General features: G+C 36.5%; 1 protein-coding gene across 2 annotated transcripts in view; it reads right to left on the reverse strand.

The window, feature by feature from the left end:
* The window catches only part of EIPR1 (EARP complex and GARP complex interacting protein 1), a 98,562-nt gene that overhangs the window by 27,594 nt on the left and 48,941 nt on the right, over positions 1-22,027 (reverse strand). Inside the window, exons 4-5 of one of the 2 annotated variants that reach the window (XM_082480929.1) lie at positions 18,291-18,447; positions 2,150-2,249 (exon numbers count right to left, since the gene is read on the reverse strand). In XM_082480929.1, coding sequence (XP_082337055.1) covers positions 2,150-2,249; positions 18,291-18,447 — 257 coding nt within the window. Of the gene's footprint in view, positions 1-2,149; positions 2,250-18,290; positions 18,448-22,027 lie in introns of those variants that run through there. The other variant, XM_082480928.1, reaches the window with a different exon arrangement.

Consider the following 22,027-nt stretch of genomic DNA (forward strand, 5'->3'; position numbering starts at 1 on the left):
TTATTTCCAGGTAAAATTTTAATCACAACCAATAGTAATTTACAGTGCACTCACATGAGATACTAGATTATTTTAGACAGAAATACAGAAAATCAGTCAAATTCTGTATCGGGTCTCCTGAGAGCCTGACTGTGAAGTCTAAATGACACTCCTAACTTCTGCAAACAAAGGTTTCTAACAGACCTTTCAAAATGCTCCTATCTGAAGATGTCAGTCAAGCACTGATATATCTGCTTTCATAGTCTTTGCTTCATTAGATGAAGCAGGATTTTGGATGCAGAATTTCACTTTTGGTTTTTCTTGTTTCCTTTTATCAAATATAAGCATATAACAAATGTCACAGATTAAATCCTCTTAGTTCCTTTATCACTTACTTTGCCTTTTGGAGTCCTTATTTTGCCATCAATATTTGATGCAGTACAGGCATAAATTAAAAGTAACAAATGAAAAGATATTCTAGGTAAGGAACACTAATTGAAATACTGAAGGGATCAGCAAGCTGCATATTGCTTTGAGGACAGAAATACTGACTTCCAAAATGATGCTGAAATTACATAGTTTGGTGAAGAGTCTATTCCCCTCCAAAATTATGCAGATCCCAGTTCCAGCAATGGAAGGAAAAGAAAGTAGAAATCATAGTTACATTCACAAATATTTGTGTGACAGAGTGAGGTTAGTTTTGAGGAAAGGAATAGTAAAAGGAAGACACAACATGCAATATTTTGGTAAATAAATCTCAAGCAAAATAAAATGAGGAAAAAAAAAAAAAAGAATTTGGCTTTCTTCACAAGATTCCCACACACACCTATAGAGGGACGGGTAAACACACCAGACAACATCCCAAAGTAAATCATACTTCAGAGAGATTAGGAAAAAATTTGAGACTTTGGTTGGGACAGTGAAAAAACTAATTAACATTCAAAAGAACTTCAGCAAGAGAGGACAGAGCTGCCCAAAGACAGAAAGGGAAAATGCTAAGTAGTCTTGCAGTCCCAGCACTTCAAAGAGACATGAAGAGCTGCAGTATGGAAGCAGCACCACCCCCAAAACCAGTTTTTCACCAGGCTTAAAGAGGGCATTCCAAAAAAGTCTGTATGCTACACAGGCATTAGAAAAGAAATACTGACTAATGTAGGAGTAACGCAAACCCAGTGGATATGCTGCTACAGACAAGCTCCTGAAGGCCGGCCTTCAGAAATTCCCAACGTCAATTTGATAAAAACAAACACTACTTTGAAGAAGCCTTGGAAGGTAACATAACACTGACTGAAGTTCCAGGCTGAAAAAGTTTCCTCATTTAGTGAGGGAAACTCAAAGACACAATGTCTTGACTCTTTAAGCAACCGCCAGTTGAAAAGTCCGATTCTGCAGCATCCAAGAAAAGAAACTAATCCTGAACAAGTCAAACTGAGCAGTTAATTCAAGAAGTGACAACAGATCAACTGAATAATATCCTTGACATAATCAGTTTCCACTTTTAAGGACAGACACTGACCTAAATTACTCTATTCAGAAACATTCAAAGTTTTCTATATACAATCTATGTCATTTTACCTAAATAAACAAACTTTTTTGTCTATGCCAATGACACCTTTTTATATGTTCCTGAATAAGAAAGTTTTAACAATTAGTGAAATAATTCGAATAGACAGCATAGTACTAAATTAAATGAATACTGAGAACTCAAAGCAGCGCATAGTAAATAGCGAAATTTATATTATGCTTATACATACAACAAGGGTTGCAAATTAAATAGAGGGCTGCATTGTATTAACTAACATGAGTTAATACACTATTATCCGATTTCAATAACCTTTAGCTTTATCAATCACCAATTTCTCCCTTGTGCACATTTATCAAATTAGCATTGCTTTACTTTAGATTATTCACTGTAAAACGAGTAGGAAAGTAAAGAGAACTCCAGAAGAAGGAAAATATTTAGCCCCTAACAACAGATACAAAATACTACTTTTAAACACTCGTATTCAAGTTAACTGATAGAGTACTCATTTCCCCCACTCACATTAAGGCAACAAGATATTTCTGAAGGTGTAGTTAAAAGATTAGCAAATTCTAGGCCAGTGAATGTTGTTGTTTGTACTATGTTCAAGTATATCATGATTTGTTAAAAAAAAAAAAAAATTCTTACCACAGCTTTGGCTGAACTTTCCTGCAAATCCCACAATAATATGTTATTATCAGCCAGCGAAATAATCTTTTTACCGTCTCCCATTGGTTCCCACATAACACTGTAAAACAGAAACAGAAAACAAAAAAAACAACCTAACATTAAGACCAATCACAATTTGCACTAGAAAACCATTTTAACTCTGTGGATCTAAATCTATTCCAAAACATTTTAAACCATATTCCTTATGGTTTCCTTCAGCTGAAATCCATCCCATATTTTAAGTGCAAAATCTGCCATTAACTAGCAATATAGCAATATTTTTTTATACATACTAGATGAATATTATTGCAGCATTAGCTACTTAAAAGCTATGTGATAGCAAACTTGTTCTTGCTTATGGAATATTTTAGTACTAATGTACACAACCTTTTCTTTTGAGTGCCCTTTGACATCCCATCCAAATCTGTCAGAAAAAGGAATGCCATCCAGCTTCACTAGATACTAGCCTAACTGTAAAAAGAGAGCTTCTCAAAATCCTTACTCCACTTGTTGTCCATTCCAAATACTGCAACATACAACGATCATGCAAAACAAACAGCGATCGTGGCATTCTAGCATTCTGCATACATACACAGGAAAAAAAAGAGACCTTGACATACACTCACTTTTGAATACTTTAGCTTGAAAGCTCAGTTCTTCACATGTAATGTTGTGCAACCTTTTTGAAGACACACCAAAAATCATAAGCCTCAGAGCTTTGCTGCAAACCTCTTCCAGTTCAACAGCTGTCATCATAACTCAATCAACATATACTTTTACCTGTGATTCACCAGTTTCATGCTATATATGAAGGAATGCAAGAAATCAGTCCTCATCTCTAGTTCTGCCTATGAGAAGCAGTATATTCAAGCCAGTCAGTATGGGCAGCACAGCTAAGTATATGCACTATAACCCTAATAAATTTGCTGGAAATAAGAGTAAGGTTAAAGGAATAATACTTGTCATTTGATGAGAATAGGCTTCCATACCCAACGCTTTTAAAAGAAAGTTGTGCAACCTCCCAATCATCTTACAGTGACAGAATATAGCTGAAGGCAGAGACCACAACTTTTGTATCAATAGCTACATGAAGAAACTTCTTTCCATCTCTAGAAAAAAACATAAGTTATTCAAAGGCATTTGATATGCTTTTCTCATCCTCAGTGCATGTATGAAGAAGTATCTCTTGAGGTTTGTCAAGAGTCCATCACTAAACATAAGTTTTCTAGTCTGTTTACTTTCTGTATGAATCAGTTCAGTATCTGGACTGAAGAGATGAAAGAAGGTTGCATGAGTAGATACAGCTTTGGGTAGGTGACCCCAACATTAGGCAGCCACTACCTACCTTCCTAACTCAGTGCTGCGCGCTATGCATGCTCCTATTTTACCCCCAATTTTGCATTACTCCTACCTTCCTAAGAGAGTGGGTATGACCCAGCCGGCCCCAGACCTAAGCCACAGAACTCCATCTAATCTTATGGTATAACACACAAGGAAAAGAAAATAGGAAGTTGCAGGTAACAGAAGAGAGTGACACAGTGTCATTTTTTTCACACTATCAGTGAAATACAACCTCGGTTATTCTCAGGTGATACCTTCCTCTCAAAATCCTCTTGCTTCTTCCATTAACAGTTTCATTGCTTTTTACTCTGCACTTTTGGTAAAAGAAGCATTAGATACGCAGGCAGATGCACTGCACCTGTTTGCTGTTATAAAGAAGCTAGACTATGCAGATAAGGTAGAACTATGCCAAAAAAGAAAATTAACACCAAGTAGATGAAAAAGCTAGAACTATAACTAAACGGGTGCATTGGCTGACTCCTCACCCATTGAATTTTTCCCTAAGGCAACAGAGCAGATCAAAGAAAGGACGAGCTTCTGCATGTATTTTCTGCTGGAACCATGACCTGCATCCTTATTATGTTGTCAATCCATGGAAATTAACTACTTATAAAAGTTCATTTGTAATGAGGTCTCTTGTATTAGGACAAAATCACTTCATTTAGTACATTAAGCTACCATCATGTTGTTAAATGGGCTTTAACAAGGACATGGAACTAGAATGATTCTATGATTTGCTTTAAATTGGGCTGTTTTGTCTGTGGTATTGCCAATCTTATTTTCAAAAGTGTTTCTTGTTAAAGTTGTATGGTACAACTTGGAAAAACTTATAAACAACTGAAAATGAATGTTGATAATAAAAATGATGAAGCAGTTTCAGTTACACGTTCAACCATCATTTTGCCCATAATAATGAGAAGTAACCAACTAGCACTGGCAAGGGTATTTCAGAATTTCATATAGTTCTGCTGCACAGATATATCAATTAAATCCTTCAAAGAGATGAAAACATTTTAGGAACACATAGAACAGGATAAAAAAAATTTAATGCATCATAACCTGCATGTGATCACATCTAACCTTCCACAGCCCAGCTTTCTAAAGTGAAATTAAAAGACATCAGGATCATCACAGCACTGAATAAGTAACTAAGAAATTTTCAAGTTGATTCTAATCACATTTATTTAAAGTCCGTCATTCTTACATATTGCTGAAAGTGTAACTGGCATGTGGTGTTCATATATATTGATATATTTTTAATTATAGACAATGAAATCTGGTTTGACCAATTAACTCTTAAAGAGTTCTTCCAGCCAGAGAGCAATATTCTTTATGCTTGTTGACATATTTGCACCTTTCCTGCACTGATCCTTGAACTTTCAGTTGTAAAAGCTAGAATGGACTAGCACTTTCTTTGATGTTTTCAAAGGTAGGAAGAAATTTCACATCTTTGAGCATCACTGAGCTTCAAGGTAAAAATTTTTATAGCCGAATACCATGTGCTAATTAGAGCCAATTATAACCCAGGTGACATACTTTGGAATGAAAAGGTCTCTCCACATTCACTCTGTCCTTGTGAGATGCCAATTTTGATTCTATTTAATTTGCCTTTTATGAAAGTTCATTGGTTTATGGGTGTGGTAGCAGTGATCATTCATTTTACAATCTAAGCAAACACTACCCAAATAACTCTTTGTAACATGTTCAGCTGTATGCTGTAGTCATGACTGAACATGTCATGATTTCAGCTAGGTTGCTAGCAGCTGGCATAGTGCTATGTCTTGGATTTGGGATGAGAAATAGCATTGATAGCACACTGGTGTTCTGGGTTGTTGCTAAGCTCTTTCTGCTCCACACACCACCCCAGCAGTGAGCAGGCTGGGAGGGCACAAGAAGCTGGGAGGAGACACAGCCAGGAGAGCTGACCTCAACTGACCAAAGGGCTATTCCATACCATGCGATGCCATGCTCAATATAGAAAACTGGGGGAAGAAGAAGGAAGGGGGGGAACATTCGGAGTGCTGGCATTTGTCTTCCCAAGTAACCATCACATGTGATGGCACCCTGCTTTCCTGGAGATGGCTGAACACCTGCCTGCCCATGGGAAGCAGTGAATTAATTCCTTGTTTTGCTTTGCTTACACGCACAGCTTTTGCTCTGCCTATTAAACTGTCCTGATCTCAATCCAGGAGTTTTTTTCCTCACTTTTACTCTTCTAATTCTCTCCTCCATCGCAACTGCAGGGAGTAAGTGTGTGGCTGTGTAGTCCTATCTGCTGGCTGGGTTTAAACCACGACTGAATGTTAAACATGAAACACCGTGGAGGAAAAATAAAAATAAAAATAAATACTAGTGACTGAAAAAAAAACCTGGCTTTTGAAGCAAGATATAAATTTTGGAAAAAATGAAGTTTTCATTCAGAACGATTTTCAGACACAGCAGAGGTAGTGATAATCTTTAAAAAGGAAAACAGATAAACCAGGCAATACCATTTTCCCGAGTGTGCCAACAGTTGCTGATGCTTACAGTTTTCAGAAATGGACAAGATAATTGTCAAATTCACAGCTGCCACTCAGAAACTGAGTGTCAACTTCACCACTGCTCTTTAGATAATCTATAAACAGCAGACAAGCAATTATATTTGTTGCCTTTTACCCTATTTTGTTATCATCTGACTCCTGATGCTTCAAATTAGCTTCTAGCTAGTAGTTTCTGGTAAAAAAATTAAATCCTACAGAGAACGTTTTCCTAGTAAAGAAAAAAGAGAATTTAAAATATTCACTCAAATGCACACATGAAAGTACTCTATTATCTCTGTTTTATGCTGAAAAGATAGTTAACACCATCATTTATTAACGTACTGAGCTTTTACAAATGAACAATTCAAAGTTCTCCATTATAGACTAAAGAAGAATAAAGCAACATACAAATGCTTTCATAGATGTGAACTGCAGTCCAGCCACAAAGCAAGCATTAACTACTGCTTAACCATAATTATAGAGGTGACAACCATTTATTTCTGTAAGTGGAAAAATTTTGCTAGACTGAAAATTCTTATGCACTGCAAAATGGAAAGTACACCCAAATATTTGGTAACTCAGTAGAACACTCTGCAGCCTCAATGTAGCCCATCTGAAAAACTGATGTGTTATAGACACATATATCCTGCCTTCTTTGCAGTACAATGATTCAAATTTAAAGGCAACTCAGCTGATCAGGCAATTAGGACATGATTCTAAGAGGTAGGTGATCAGACTTGGACAACCTGGAACCCACAATTCTTACTCCTTATCCAAGTGCTCTACAGAGTGGCCACATTTCTGAACACACACAGTTCTGGCAATTTTGTAGTGTATTGAAGTCCCTGCTGGAGGAAGCACGTATAAGTTATGTTTTGTCTCAAAATTCTCAGCCACAGAGATACATTTTGGTGTCCAACTCCTCAAGACACAGTAAAATAAGAACCACAGCTTCCTAAAAAAACCTGAAAGATAAGGTGAATTTATTTTAGGCACCTTTTTAGCTAAGAGGCTGATGAGAAGAATGAGAAATGAAGTTACAGATTATTTTGGACAGGAAGCCCAAACACAGCTGGACTTTACTCTGGCTCAAATTATTTTTACATTCAGAAAAATAAAACTACTGTACAAACAAATACAAGAGTATCCCAAGAAGGAGGTGACACATAAAAAGCACTTGCCTCTAAAATATTTTTATTTTTTTTTCCTTAAATTATCATTATACTACAGTGTTGGCAACCCCATAAAGTCTTTGAAAAAAAATCATAAAGCAGAATGCAAAATAACAAAGAGTCATCTTCAATATTCACAGCATTTCCCTGTCTACTACAGCTGCAATTAAACAAGTTTATAGTGAGAAAGAGAATTGTGATTCTTGCTTTATGGCCCAATTAATTTCATCATTGGAAAGGTATTTATATACACGTAAACATAATAAAGACAGTCTGAATCCTAGGAGTTCATAATCTTACAGAAAGCATGGTAGTGAATTTGTTACAAGAAAGCAAGATATAGGACTCACTGATTTTAAGTAGGAGCTCCTAAATATCCATGTAATAGAAACAACTATTCAGCTCCTGTTGAGCTATTCATGATTTTAAGTGATGACCAACAGGTGACCACCTTCATAGTTCATTAATAATCTCAGACTTCTGTCTGGTTGGCCATGGGTTTACATATCAATAATGCTTAAAACAGCAAAGCAAAATCATGCAAATTGATTATACAGACTCTACATATGAACTAAGCTGACAAAAGCTGTCACTGGCAACATTTCAAGTCATGAAACATTATAGATAGGAATTAATATCTTTAGTTTGTAGTTAAACCAACTTACCTACATTCTGTAGACACCTGCAGCCCAATAAGATCTATGCAACCAAATGGGTGAAACCGTAAATAGTAAGACCTACTTTATAGAAAGAAAGCCGTGACTAACACTTTTCTGACTTAAGACATAAACATCGGTTTATTTTTAAAGCAATGAAATACACAAGGTCTATACACAGACAGTTCTTGCAGATCATGCGGTGAGAGTTCTTACAAGTGTAACCTACAGTTCTTCAGACTGCAGTAACCTAAGAAATCCCAAACTCCTTCCCATCAACATGTGGGTGAAGCCAATTCTTCTGTGTTCAGAAAGAAAGTCCATATGAAAATGCCACAGAGTAAGAAACCCATGGGTAGCACTAATTGGAATCCACGCTACAAAGTAGTTTTGTAGTATGGTCTTAACAAGGTCAGGGAGGTTTCTCCACGTTCATTTGGTACTGCAGACAAGTCCTTACAGTTGATTAACAATATTATGAGGCTAATTTTATCTGTTTGTCGTCACATGTACTTATTCCAGACAGAGGAGGAATATTAATTCATCTTTCCAGAAAATGTTCTGCTTTCAAAGATATAAAAGGTATATTAGATTTTTTAGGACACTGCCTTCACCTCTAAGGTCTGTCTTACTAGCACATCCAACATATTACTAGATATCCTGGATTTTTGCTCAACTTCATGCTTGTTGAGGTAGATTGTTCTTGAGCTCGGAGGAGGTGATCCTTAAATATTAAACAGCATCTTGGAATCCTCTTCCCTCTCAGGCCCTATCACATGCGACTTATTCAAGCAGATCCGTGAAGAGGCCAAAGCCTGCTCTCCTGAAGTCACGGATTGTGAGCTTGGTTTTTGCCCTGCTCCCTCATCTCAGGATCCTGAACTCTGCTATCTCATGGTCATTGCAGCCAAGGCTGCCTTTGACCTTCCCATCCACAACCAGCTCTTCCTTCTTTATGAGGTCCAGAAGAGTATCTCTCCTCATTGGCTCCTCTGTCACTCAGGTCAGAAAGCCATGGATGCTTTCCAGGAACTCATTTGTTTGCTGTGCCCTGCTGTGTTGGCCCTCCAGCAGATTCTGGGGTGGTTGAAGTCCCCCACGAGGGCCAGGCCCTGCAAATATAAGGCTACTTATAGCTGTCTGCAGAAGACCTCATCTAATTGTTCTTCCTGATGAGTTAGCCTACAGCAGACACCCATTACTGTGTCACCCATAGTCATCTGCTCTTTAATCCTTACTCACAAGCTCTCATTTGGATCATCATCCAACCCCAGGCCCCATGAACTCCAGCAGTTCTCTCATACAGAGGACAACTTTTCTCATCATCATCCCAGCCTGTCCTTCATAGAATCGCTGAGGTTGGAAGGGACTTTTAAGATCATCAAGTCCCTAAAAAGCCTCAGTACTCTTCGCAGTTTTGTCTGCAGCTGTTTTGTCTATCCAACCTGAGTAACTGGTAAGTGAATTATCACATACAGACAACATATTTCCTAGTCTTTTAAGTGTTGTTAAATACAGTTATAACAATATCAGGGTACAAGAAGAGACTATAACCCCTGGCTTCCCCTGTTCTGGTGATTTCCATTACATTGGAATTTATAGCACTGGTTTGACCAGAGTAGTACTTGTAAAGACTAATATGTCTTTAATCAAGATCAAAAGCGCACTGTCACAGTCTATTTTCATAACATCTCTACTATATAAAAGATAGCTTACCAATATATCTCCCAGTATTTTTGTTTGTTTGTTATGGAGTGGTTTTTGTTGGGTTTTTTTGGTTGTAGTTGGTTTGGGTTTGTTTTTTTCTTTAACGCAGGGGGACTGTTTTATTCTCCTTATTCTCTTTTGGAGGAGAGAGAAGAGCTTTGGGAAACTTTAATTAAAAAGGTTCTGCATCATTTCTGACATTCTATGAAACATCAAATATAGTCTAAAGAATACAATAGATTAAGAAAGTTAGTATTTCTTCAAAGTCATTAATATTGGATTATTTACAACAAGAATACTTAAATATTATGGCAGAAACACTCACAAATAATAGTCTAAGGCAAATATGCAAAACCCTTTTAACTTCATTACGTTTCATCCATGCCTTCCCTTATTGCTCAAATGCGAAATACATGTCTACATGTAGGACAGCTCTTGCAAAAGTTTTGTTAAGTTTCTGTCACATTACCACTACTAATATTTTACAGTAGTATATTAATTATCCTACTGTTACTGACAGCTGAAATATCTGAGAATTCAATGGCTATTTTAAAACATTTTGGAAGTTCTTTTTTCTTTTTGCAAGTGTTCTAGAACAAGTCTGTATGAGAAATGTGTGCTGAGACAGCAGAATGCATTATAGCTGTAGGGTTTTTTTGGTGACATATCTACAATAACAAAAGGTCTAGAATATATGCAGTTAAATTACTGTAGGAATGCAGTGTTTTGGCAGCATAGTTTATGGTACCTGTTGAAATCTATATCCCATGCCAGAAAAAGCACTTTACTAAGCATAAAGCTGTGTATCTGCTTGGAGGATTTGCAGATACTATTACACAGACAAACCTTTTTAACAGTCTTAGAAACAACTCACCGAGGAGCTGAAACCTATTTATTAATATGAAAAAGAATCGACAACATGCTTTGGACAAGAAACGTGGCTAAAGAGTCAAATAAGCACTATTTGGAAAAGTATCTACAGTTTAAAGAGCTACGTGAGTATTAGAAGTAGTTTTCACCTTCTTTCTTAACACCAACAGGAAAAGTTTCAAAGTAAGGAGTAACACATTTCATGTAAGCAGTCACTGATAAATTACTGTCACCCAGAGTTAACTGCTATATAAACAGCACATGTAGAAGAACAGAAACCCCCAGCATATACATGAGTTTCTTCAATGAAATCTGGGGGGGGAGAAGACTGTGTGTAAAGCTAGGATTCATTTCCAAAGCAGATGGACAGAAGTCACATAACATCTATCATTCTACAACAGACTGCTCGTGGGGAAGCTGCTGCCATGGACACCATTTCCATTCTGTTGCCTGAACAGGGATGAAAAAACCCCAAAGTGAATATTATGGATATGTGACACGTCATGAAAGAAGCATATAGCCAGCTTGTCTGTCAAAAGATCAGTACGGTGGTCAACTTAGGCAAAAACTTTTTAGTAGTTTGAATGTTGGACAGGAAAGCACACAGGGAGCTGTCAGGTAAAAGTCCTGCCCAGCCTCTGGTGCCAATACTTCTTTCCACGTACTAATGTAAAGATTAAGGGCTGAAACAAGCTTATTTGTGAAAGAGCTGGAGTGGGCCTAAGACAAAAATTATGATTGCCATTGACGGTTGAGGAAAATCACCAGCCCTTCTGTTCAAAAGAACAGCAAAACCAAGAATGATAAAGGTTTACGTGGACCTAGCCTAGATGTACCCTCTAACAACCCTAATCCAGTAACTGTGGATACTGGGGGAATTTGAGGTGAACAGACTGCAAGAAGCGGCTGGGACTCTAGCTTGTGTGGCCTCACTAAATAACCTCTCCATCACCACTGCCTGAGACTGAACACTGGGCTGGACAGAGTGTTTGAGGTTGCAGGGCACCTCTTACGTTCCCACATACGTTTTACCAAATAGATGCACTTAATTACAAATGTACAGGATCAATTTTTTTATCCAAGAGACATTCAAAAGACATGTCAAAGCCCTGAATTTTTAACTGCCGTGTAAGCAAGTGTCAGCAATATTACTTCATCTATAATCACCCCAGAACATTGTGCTAGGAAAGAATTCCCCTCTGAGGAACAAATATATTCTAAATATTAAATGTTTAATGGGGTTTTAGAGAGCAATCTGGAGTCCAAGACCAAGAAAACAGGGATACCTGTTCAAAGCTAGTTCCTTATGAACATTTAAAATTCTCCTGCTTAACTAATTTTTTCCACAGTTATGCAACATAACTTTAACGTTTCCCACAACCTTTTAAGGAATTCAATAAAAACTGAAAATAAAACCAGCTGGTATACATTTAACCTGCAAAATCAGTTGAGGCAGACTACAACCCTAATTTTTTTTAGTGCTAAGAATAGCTAAAGTAGCATTATAAATAGGAAAAACAAGCCTGTTAAAAATAGCTCAATTTTCTTTCAGTGGGGAGAAATCTCAACCAATTTGGCAGTAAAAATAGGGAATATGACAGCACAGTGAGAACTGAAGCAAAAAACTACATTCAAGGTGGGAAGGAGAAGTGAAGTAGTACTCTACAAACCCATTATTTTTTAACTTGTAGGGTAGCAATTTCTGTATTATTTTCTTTATCATGATTTACGAATCCAAGGTAAACACAAACAACTGCAAAGACTTCAAAAAAACTAATTTTCATTTTAAGCACATGAAAATTATTGAAATTCTTGGAAGTGGTCATAAGTTAACTGAATACATACAGCAAGTTCACATACATGAAATAAAGCCTATTTTCCCTTACTGTTTGCTTCAATGTCAGATTTTAATTTCATTAAGTTTCCCACAGCTTTACAAGACTAGTCAAATAAATTCTGATCAAAAAACTAACATAATAGACTGGGCACATAACACAATGTTTTATTATTTCACTGTCCAATTAATGAATCACAATTATTCCCTAGTATATGCAATTACATTGAATAACAAAGTTTTAAACTTGCACAATACTAACCGCTCAAAATTACCAAAAACATTCAAGGGAATGAAAAAGAGACATGGGAGTTATAAATTACTCTACTGGTTCCAGTCACATTTTACTGGATGATAAAAGGGGGAAAATGAGATCAAAAATGTGAGAAAGAGATAAAAAATGGTTGAACATTTAGGTTTAGATATAATACATGGATTTATTTACAATAAAGGATGATTTATTTACAATAAAGGATAATCAAAGATTCAAGAGAGCAAAATCCTGTAAAGAATTCAGGATATCACATAGAAATAAGCAGGGAGACAGGAGAGAAGTAGATACAGTTTAATTTTTTACCATTTCAGAAAGGATCAGAATATAAAGGGGAGAGTGACAGTACCAATAAGGAGCTGTAAGTTACATTCCCAGTGAAAAAACTTGTCACACTAACTTTTTCCAAAAAAACTTTCTCTATGCTTCATCTTTGTAATATCAGAGGTGGTTGATGGAGAATGTAAATGCATGGAATGAATGAGGTGTGGAAGAATTATTCTTAAATGCTGATAATTTTTTTAATCTGTCTGTAATTGATCAGCTTCACTGATGTGTTTCTCCTGATAGCTCTGAATTTTTCTGCACTATGTGAGCAAATTGAAAGGCCTATGACACAAATAATTAGTATCAGCTGGGCATCTGTTACAAAAAACCTAAAAAATCCTGGAGTTCAGTTTATACCCCAGCCCATGCAATTGGCACTCCTGATGCTCTCAAAGAAACCTCTATACAAATACCAGAGGGATCTACTTCCTCACAATTATGTTTCTGGTACTGGGACATATGAAGTGTTAAAATAAGGTTTTCATACTAAAATAGTGACAGTTGCATTTATTACATGCCCTTGCTATAAAGCATATATTGAGGACCATATGATCCTCCTAAAAGAAGTGTTACTTTCAGGTTTAAATTCATTAGATTCATTAGATTCATTAGATCATTAAATTGTTTCAGACTTTTTTAAATGAAACACTAAGGCAGAATTTTAACATCTATATCCTGATGCCTAACAGACGTGTACTGTAGAAGAATTATTACCAACATCATGACAGGAAACAAAATGCAATTTTAGAGCCATTAAAAACACCATTTTCACTTTTCTTTTGAGTTTCAGATTCTCTTGCTTCTTGGCTTTTTTACTTGAGACAATGTTTTGTGATGTTTTGGTTTTGGGGATTTTTTTTTTTTTTAAATACTATTTTAAAGGCCAAAAAGTAAAACACTTCTGGACCTCACTTCTGGAATGCACTTACCTGTCTTCAGGGCATCAATTACAAACATGCTTAATTTTCATCAGGTGACTGTGTTCACTAATGGAATGAACATGATGATAGTGAAGCAATAGTATGTTCTGTATAGTATCTTATGTATCTTAAATAAAATAAACTAACATTCAAGTCGAAAGAACTGTTATAACCAATTTGTACTTTTGTAGAAAGCTGAACCTAATGTGGTTGCTCCATATTGTGCAATCACAGAGCCAAAGAAGAGATGGTACTTCTCGGTACTCTATTTGAAGACCTTATATGAAATACCAAATAAAATGTAAATACTTAAAAAGTTTGTGGGAATAGCTCATTTATAGTCACTTCCTCCTTTGTGAATTCAAAATTCTAGTTTAATACTTTAGTGATAAACATCCCAGAACTCTTGAAACATCTGTGATTTTTTAAAAAGAAGTTATAATTTGTCTTCCTGGCTAGTTTCTCTTAGATGTGGTAATATTCACAAGTCCATATTTACGATTGGTTGAGTAGGGTACCCTAAAAAAAATTCAACTTCAGCAAGCAGAGAAGCTTAATGAAGTAATCTATCATTATTTGTAACATATTCGTTCCTTTCAAACTTTTTTCAGCAGCTAACTATTGTTTTCTATATAAAACGTGAATTCTTCATTCCTCACCTTTCAGGCAATTCAGCTTTCACTTTTCTTGTCTCTAATCTCCATTTATTTTCTCTTTAGAGTTGTACCTATGTTGTCCATCTAACACTTCACCGTTATTTATTTTGCTTTTATTTTATTCCAAATTTACTCTGTGGACCACCATCCAACTTAGTTCACTTTTTCCACCTCTATTCCGAAGCACATACCTAGCAGCATCTATCCTATTTTATACCTGCCAGATTCAGAAAGTGAAGAGTAGGATGTTAGGCAGACATAGGCAAGCCTGCTTTCAGCAGATGCCAGGGGAAAAGGTGCAAAGTTGCAGTTTCACTTCTGACAAAAGGAAGTCTTGGCTCACAGAAAAGAAAACTGTTATTAAACATGTCTCTGATAGTTTTTAAATAAGAAATTTCAGAGACATTTGAGCACAGTATTCCATAAAGGAGACAAAATAATGGTAAGCAAAACCACAGGATCAGTTCTTCTTAATGCCAGTAAACAATTGAGCAAAACCAATACCTGACACACCAGACCTTGAAAAAAAATCCCCCCTTGCATTCCCTAATACAGGATATTAGAAATAAAAAAATCTATAAGGTAATTTTTCAGCTATCCGACTTTTTTAATGGAAGAGAAAAACAATGCAAGAAGATAATCTTTAAAGAAAAGAAGTTAAGAAATAAAGCAGAGCAGGCAGGCAAAACATGAACTGAAGTACAAGCAAATAAAGCCCTGAGACAGACAGTGGGTGCCAGAGTACATAACCAGTTGCATTTTCAAACCAGTTTTGGTTTTTTCCCTTTAATTACAGTTAAATCTCAATTACTTATGATCTGCAACCCAGATCCAGAATATTGTGAAGCAACTGTGCTATGGATACCAAGACACAGATAATACCTTCCCATAAGCTACTATCTGGAATGACAGAAGTTCACGCTAGGTGCCACAAAGGCTGAGATCAACATTACACCCTGCATCTCTAAACTGTACTGTCAACTATGGCACTCTTCCCTGCCCAGCCCATGAAGATGTGATAGAAGCCCAGTATGTGTTTTTAACTTGTTTGCTTGTTTGTTTTAGGCATGCATTCTGCCTAATGGTTTTAAAAACTAACTTTAAAAAAATAAGTCTTTATCAAGTCTAAAGTGTATAGTTTCAAAAGCTATCATGACTTAAAAACTTTTCCACCCTTAACAAGGGTGGTACATTGTTGTGGTACGTTGCTCTACTGCGCTCTGTGGATTAAACAGCCTCCTTAAAGCGTATGTGGTCACACTGAACCCCCGAGTTATGTCTTGCCGAGGGTTTTAGCATAAAACTCAACTAAAATAGTTATTCCACATGCTGTAGCTTCCCAGATACTCAGAGCTCACTGAACCCCTAGGCCCAGTGTCCAGCCTGTGTTTTGTCAGCAAGATGTATGAGAGTATGCTCTAATGGCAAGGCAAATGACAGAGCCAGAATAAGCACTGCCTTTCTTACTGCGAGTGTATGATGCCAGCCTGCCACTGATCTCATCATACAAAGTGACTGTGTACGCTAGAATGTTGGTCTTATGTTGAAGTTGGAAAAGTATTTCCACCTTGTATTGAGGAAAATTGCTTTTCTGATTTACAGTTGGTTCTAACAACGATTGTACCATAAGTGTCTAAAGTAGTTTAGTATTTTTGAAACATCTGAAATGCCTAATAGAAAAAAAAATATTTAAGTTGCTATTTGTAGTCAACAGCACTCAGTGGAACATGGCCTGTTAAGTGACACACATTTGGCACAAAACATTTATTTTACTCATTTATGTAAGCTGTTTCCACTATGATTGAGGCAGGAATAGAAAAGCCTGCTCTAGAACAAGATCCTTTAACCGAGCTGCGCTTGCCTCAGATGATGTGAGGGGTACTAATGCCAAGTATTCCATTTATACCTTTTATTCGTCTGTAACACAGGACATTTTCAAATCTTTATGCATACGTATACACACAGACATAGATAATGAGTATTATGTGGCAACAGGTATTTGTAAGCACTAGTACTGATCAAAGTCAGACAGCAAGAGACAGAAAATTAAGGAAAATCAGAGGAAAAAATTGATTTTGGGCATTTATGTCCTGATATAAAGCAGTGCTATGTTCCCTTATTTCTCCTCTGGTGATCAAGCTACCACACAGAGTTCTGGCATCCCAGCATCAGATAGAAACAGATTATGGAAGATTCAACAACAAAAAGTACGAATTTTAAAGGGCAAAAGGTGAAGAGTAAAACAAAGGAAAAATAATATTCCCAACTATATTGGAAACTAATTATCAAAAGGTTTCAACGATAAAGAGGGACTTGTTTAATATAATGGAAGAGTTATAAAGATATGATATATCATAAAGAGATCATACAAAAATGAGTAGCAAAGAATTAAAAGATACTACCATGAAGAAATTTAACACTCAGGAAGCTGAGATTTTAGAAAAAAAAAAAAAGTAGCCTAGACAACACACTTGGATAAGACTGGACATATCAGTGTAATCAAGAACCACCTAATAAATACTACCTCCTAGTTAGGTTTTTTTTTTGGTCAAAATTTGATCTACAAGGCTCAAACTAGAAATCAGTGGCTAGAAGTAGATGCGTAAAACTTACAGTACAATGCATGACATAACTAAAAGTCAACTGAATTAGCTATCACTTTTAAATTCTACGATTTTTTTTTACTAGTTAGTTAATGAATAGAAACTTTTATGCGGCCAGACTTTTAAAAGGAACTGCGACTTATTTTAAGTATTGTTCCCTTTTGATATAATTTAAAATTGCTCCTACTAGAATATATTTAAGTATAATGAGATTATGATGGATACCTTACACAGCAGGTGTCTGAATACAGAAACCAAAGACGCCCTTTCCACACTCATGTAAGGCACTTACAGCAATATCCGACATTGATGTTGCCGTATCCTTGTTCAATTTCATTTCAGAGTTGTCACATTTCATTTAGAAAAATCTGCTGTCTTATTCCACATTTTTTTCTTAAAATCCTCTAATAATTGTGAAAGGGACTGCACAGCTTGCATGATCACCTCCTACTCTGCATTCTTGCTGACAGACAAGACATTCCTAGGACTAGAGCAGACCATATTCTTACAGTTCCAACTTTTCCTGCCAGAGGAAAATGGTAAGGTGGTCCCAAAATTATGTCAAACAACATTGTAGTTGTTAAATATGGACTGAGTGCATTAACATTTTTTTGCCCTGCATCTGTTTAGGAAGCAGTGGGAACACATCATATACATACCCATCATAAAGCAAAGAACTTGCAAATACACAACGGACAAATTTAACTTTCTTTTAAATAGCAGAAAGAAAAGGGAAACAAACCTCTGTAATACCCTCTGTAGCAGTGCAGCTCTCCTTGTCTTTTCTTAGGCAACAGAAAAGAGTAGTTAAACAGGTACCATATAATATAATGAATTCTTATCCTTAACAAACAACAAATTGCTTGCGCTTATGGCAAATCAGTCGAGTAAAGACTGAAAAACAAAGACCAAAGTGTAGCATCAAATTTATATTCCATAAAAAGATTGAAATGCTAACTATAATACCTTTGTGCAACAAAGGTTTTAGATGGGGGCAGGTGGGAAGAAACACATTAAAACAGTACACAGGCTGTTACTCCATATGTGTTTGCAGGACTATAATAAATGTTTTTAATCTATGAAACATCTGGGACTAAAAATCCAATTTGTACCTTTTCTTTTTTAAAGATGGAATAGTTTTAAAGTGCATAGCATAGCTTCTACAATATAAATCTGCACAAAACTAACAGCATGGGTCTATCCTTTAGGCTTTTTCTAGGAGTATAAAATATGCAGAATCCTACCAGGCCATATTGCCATGGGCTGTGTTGTCAAGGTGACAGAGTAGCTCCAGGGTTTGAGTGTTGCTTGATGAATCATCAGGGGATTCATGACTGCCTGATTCCAATTCCTTCGGCATCCTCCAAACAGCAGCACATGTCATGACTTTACTGTCTGAAGCTAAGCAACAGAGAATAATGTCAACAGATCATTGTATGGGAGACATATTTTGTATACAGCGCGTCAACATTTACACAAATCTATAAGCAATGCACATCTGCCATTTAAAATATTTAAAAATATTATACCAAGATGAATTCAAAGAATGCAGAACGCGGATACAGACACAGACCTCAAGTTAGCGGTCAAGTTGCTGCAAAACTCCTAATTAGCGCACACTTAATGCACTTCTTCCTGTTTAAAGGCAAAATTTAGTGCTCGTGATAAAATAACTCTTTGGGAGGCAAGTTTTCCAAGCTTCATTCCTCATATTGATGTTAATGAAAATGACTCACAAGTTACACAGCTCAATTCCTTAACAATAAAGTTTTAGATATCATTTTAATATTTTCCTTTTAAGAGCTATCTTCTGTTGAATCTATAGCATTATGTTGTTTCCTTAACTACCAATAACTGTTTATTACAAAATCAAGTTTTCCATGTAAGTACACTCCTCTAACTCCAGCAAATAAAAATAGCTTCCAAAAGACAAACAACTTACAAGCATATAGCAAAATATTACAATGTATGATGAACAAGCACACCGTAGATTAAGGAGAAAATACCATATGGTCTATGTACATATGGCATTGCCCATCACCCAGTATAGCAATTTTTAGGAGTGCAGAACAGGAGGAGACCAGAGCAGCATTGCATCTGTTCACGTTGTTGCAGCCGCCGGTCCAGGGTTCACAGAAGACAAATAGGTCAGTATGATCCACTACAGCAGGAACAAAGAAGCCAGCCACAGCAGTGTTAGGCAAAAGCAGGGGGAGCGACTACCTGCTGGAGGATGTGTTAAATGAGAAGTCCAGAGGATAAGCAGCAACAAACGACATGTTTTCTGTTCCGAGGTCATTTCGCATGCCTCTTTCTCACAGCTCTGTCACCAAGTACATTTTAGCTGATTTTAGTGCTGACTGCCTGATTAGAACCATGAGCAGACGTGACCAACTTACATCAGGGGAAAGGAAAACAGGAACAATTCTAATGAGAGTGTTTTCATAGAGGAAGGGTGGTAAATCTGAAAAAGGCCTTCTTAGGCTAAAATGACATTAACGGGGTGGAAAAAGTCTCTATATGTAAAGGTCATCAATCTAGATATTCTATATGCAAAAAAAGCACTCAAACAACAGAAAACTGGACAAAAAAAAAATTATCAATCGATTCATGGTGATACACAGTAAATAAGCCCAAAATGCAAGAATGCAGAAACGTTTCAGAAGTAGCCATATGAAATAAAAACCATAGGTAGTTAGGTCAAACAAGCAAGAGAAAAAGACCATTTTTTTTGAGAAGGAAACAGAGGTAGGAGGAGGACTTCAAATTCAAGCACAGAATTCAGAACATACAAGCACTGGGTATTTGATAGATTGTACTAAACATAAAATGTATGTATGATGCACATAAGTGTTCTATAATAATCTAGCATATACAAGTTGCATACAGTATCAGGAGACCACACATCTAAAGATGATGGATAATCCCTTACTTATTAACACTTAATTGAGCTTTTACTAATTGTAGTGCATGCTAACTTAACAGTTATTTCCAAATCATTTGAGGCAAATCCTTTACTCCAAATCCATGTGCCACCGAAAGAAGAGGAGGAAGCAGCAGCAGATGGCTACCTTTCTTTAGGAAAGGGGACATCAATGTACAGCATGTATTATACACCATACAAATAAAAACATAACCTAAACTGAAAGTGCAATAGAATTCAAGAAGGTGACACTTATCTAATGTTTCTCCTCAATACTCATTATGTGACAAAACATTGAAGAACACCACAAAGAAGTTTCTGGTAGATTATAATTACTGAAAGGTCTGTACCATGCATACAACGTGTTAGCTTTTCCATCAAGATCATCAAGATCTATGCAGAGAAACACAAAAACAAATAATGGAAAAGAAAGTACACGTTTCTCAAGCCATCTTTCCTCTCAGCACAGCACGACAAGTCATAAGACAGCCTCGAAATGTCATTTTAACTTATTAAAACAGGAACATTTTGAAATTGTGATGGTGTGCTCCTACGAATAGCTCTCAAAAAAATCTTTAGTTTCTTGTACAATCAGATTTCCAGATTGAAAACTCTAAAACAAGTAAACAAGCATTGGTTTGAAGACTGAGGGAGGCTGAAGAAAATATATACGTATATTGAAATCTCCCTGAAACTTGATGTAACCCATGCTCCTGTAACACTTTGGTGTTTTGAAAATTGTCAAAAGCCAGCAATGAAATGAATCTGTGTGCATTTTTAATGTCTGTAGCAATTCTACATAGATTTCATATTTGTTTTCAAATTATTACTACAGATGCTGCTAAGGAGCGAGATTGAAATGCACCTTGATGCTCCAGGCAGAAGAGATTTGCTTGAGTAGTGAAAACAAGTTTATCAGATTTCCACATTTTGACCTATCTATGCGATCCCTTGGAGCCCAGCGTATAGTGTCCTCTCTGGAAAGCTGTTCAGCTGCTCTGATGATATGATGCATATCAGATGCCATTTGCTCTTCCAATACTCAAGAGAATCTTATCTTTTTGAAATGTAATTTGAGCACAGTAGATTTCTGTATTAATGGCTGTTATTATGTAGGCATTTTTTTTTTAATATTCAGTTTTTATCATTAAAAAATGGCTCCAAATCTTACATATTAGCACATATCCTTAAAACACAATTTTAAAATTAAGGATACCTGCCAAACTTACTAGGGAACCCAACAGCACAGCAGTCATTCATTCTTTCTCAAACAGTGGAATTGTTATTTTCTTCTGTCCACATTTACAGAAATAGAAAAAAAAAAATCTGTCTGTTTTTAATTAACATTAAGAAAGGCTCAGTGAGGTAGCTGATGCGGCCTTCCAGTACCTAAAGGGGGCCTACAGGAGAGCTGGGGAAGGACTTTTTACTAGGGCATGTAGCGATAGGACAAAGAGGAATGGTTTTAAACTGGAAGAGGGCAGGTTCAGATTAAACATTAGGAAGAAGTTTTTTACTTTGAGGGTGGTAAGGCACTGGCCCAGGTTGCCCAGAGAGGTTGTTGAGGCCCCATCCCTGGAGGTGTTCAAGGCCAGGCTGGACGTGGCCTTGGGCAACCTGGTCTAGTGGGAGGTGTCCCTGCCTATGGCAGGGGGGTTGGAACTCGATGATCTTCAAGGTCCTTTCCAACTCTAAACCATTCTATGATTCTAAATAGAAAAATTTTACTTCCTTCAAGACCTACATTCTTTTTGTTTTGGTACTTACTAAAACTTTCTTCTCACATTGCTGTTGTACAAGTATAAAAAACAGTATTATTATCCCCACTTCCTCTTAAAACATAGATATTCCTGTAAACAACTGGTAACAGTAAAAGGGTCTGAAGGCACAGAATTTCACATGCAGAATTCTGTGCTATTCCATGCCTGTTTCACCTCATTAGGAGTGGTGGTAAAGGATAAAATTTGTTGTGCATCAGAAAGGGACAATACTAAAAGCCAACACACGCAAAACCCCTCGACACTCAGCACAGACATCCTATGCTTTCAGCTGGATTCA

Source organism: Vanellus vanellus (assembly GCF_965231255.1).
Source record: "Vanellus vanellus genome assembly, chromosome: 3".
NCBI lineage: Eukaryota > Metazoa > Chordata > Aves > Charadriiformes > Charadriidae > Vanellus > Vanellus vanellus.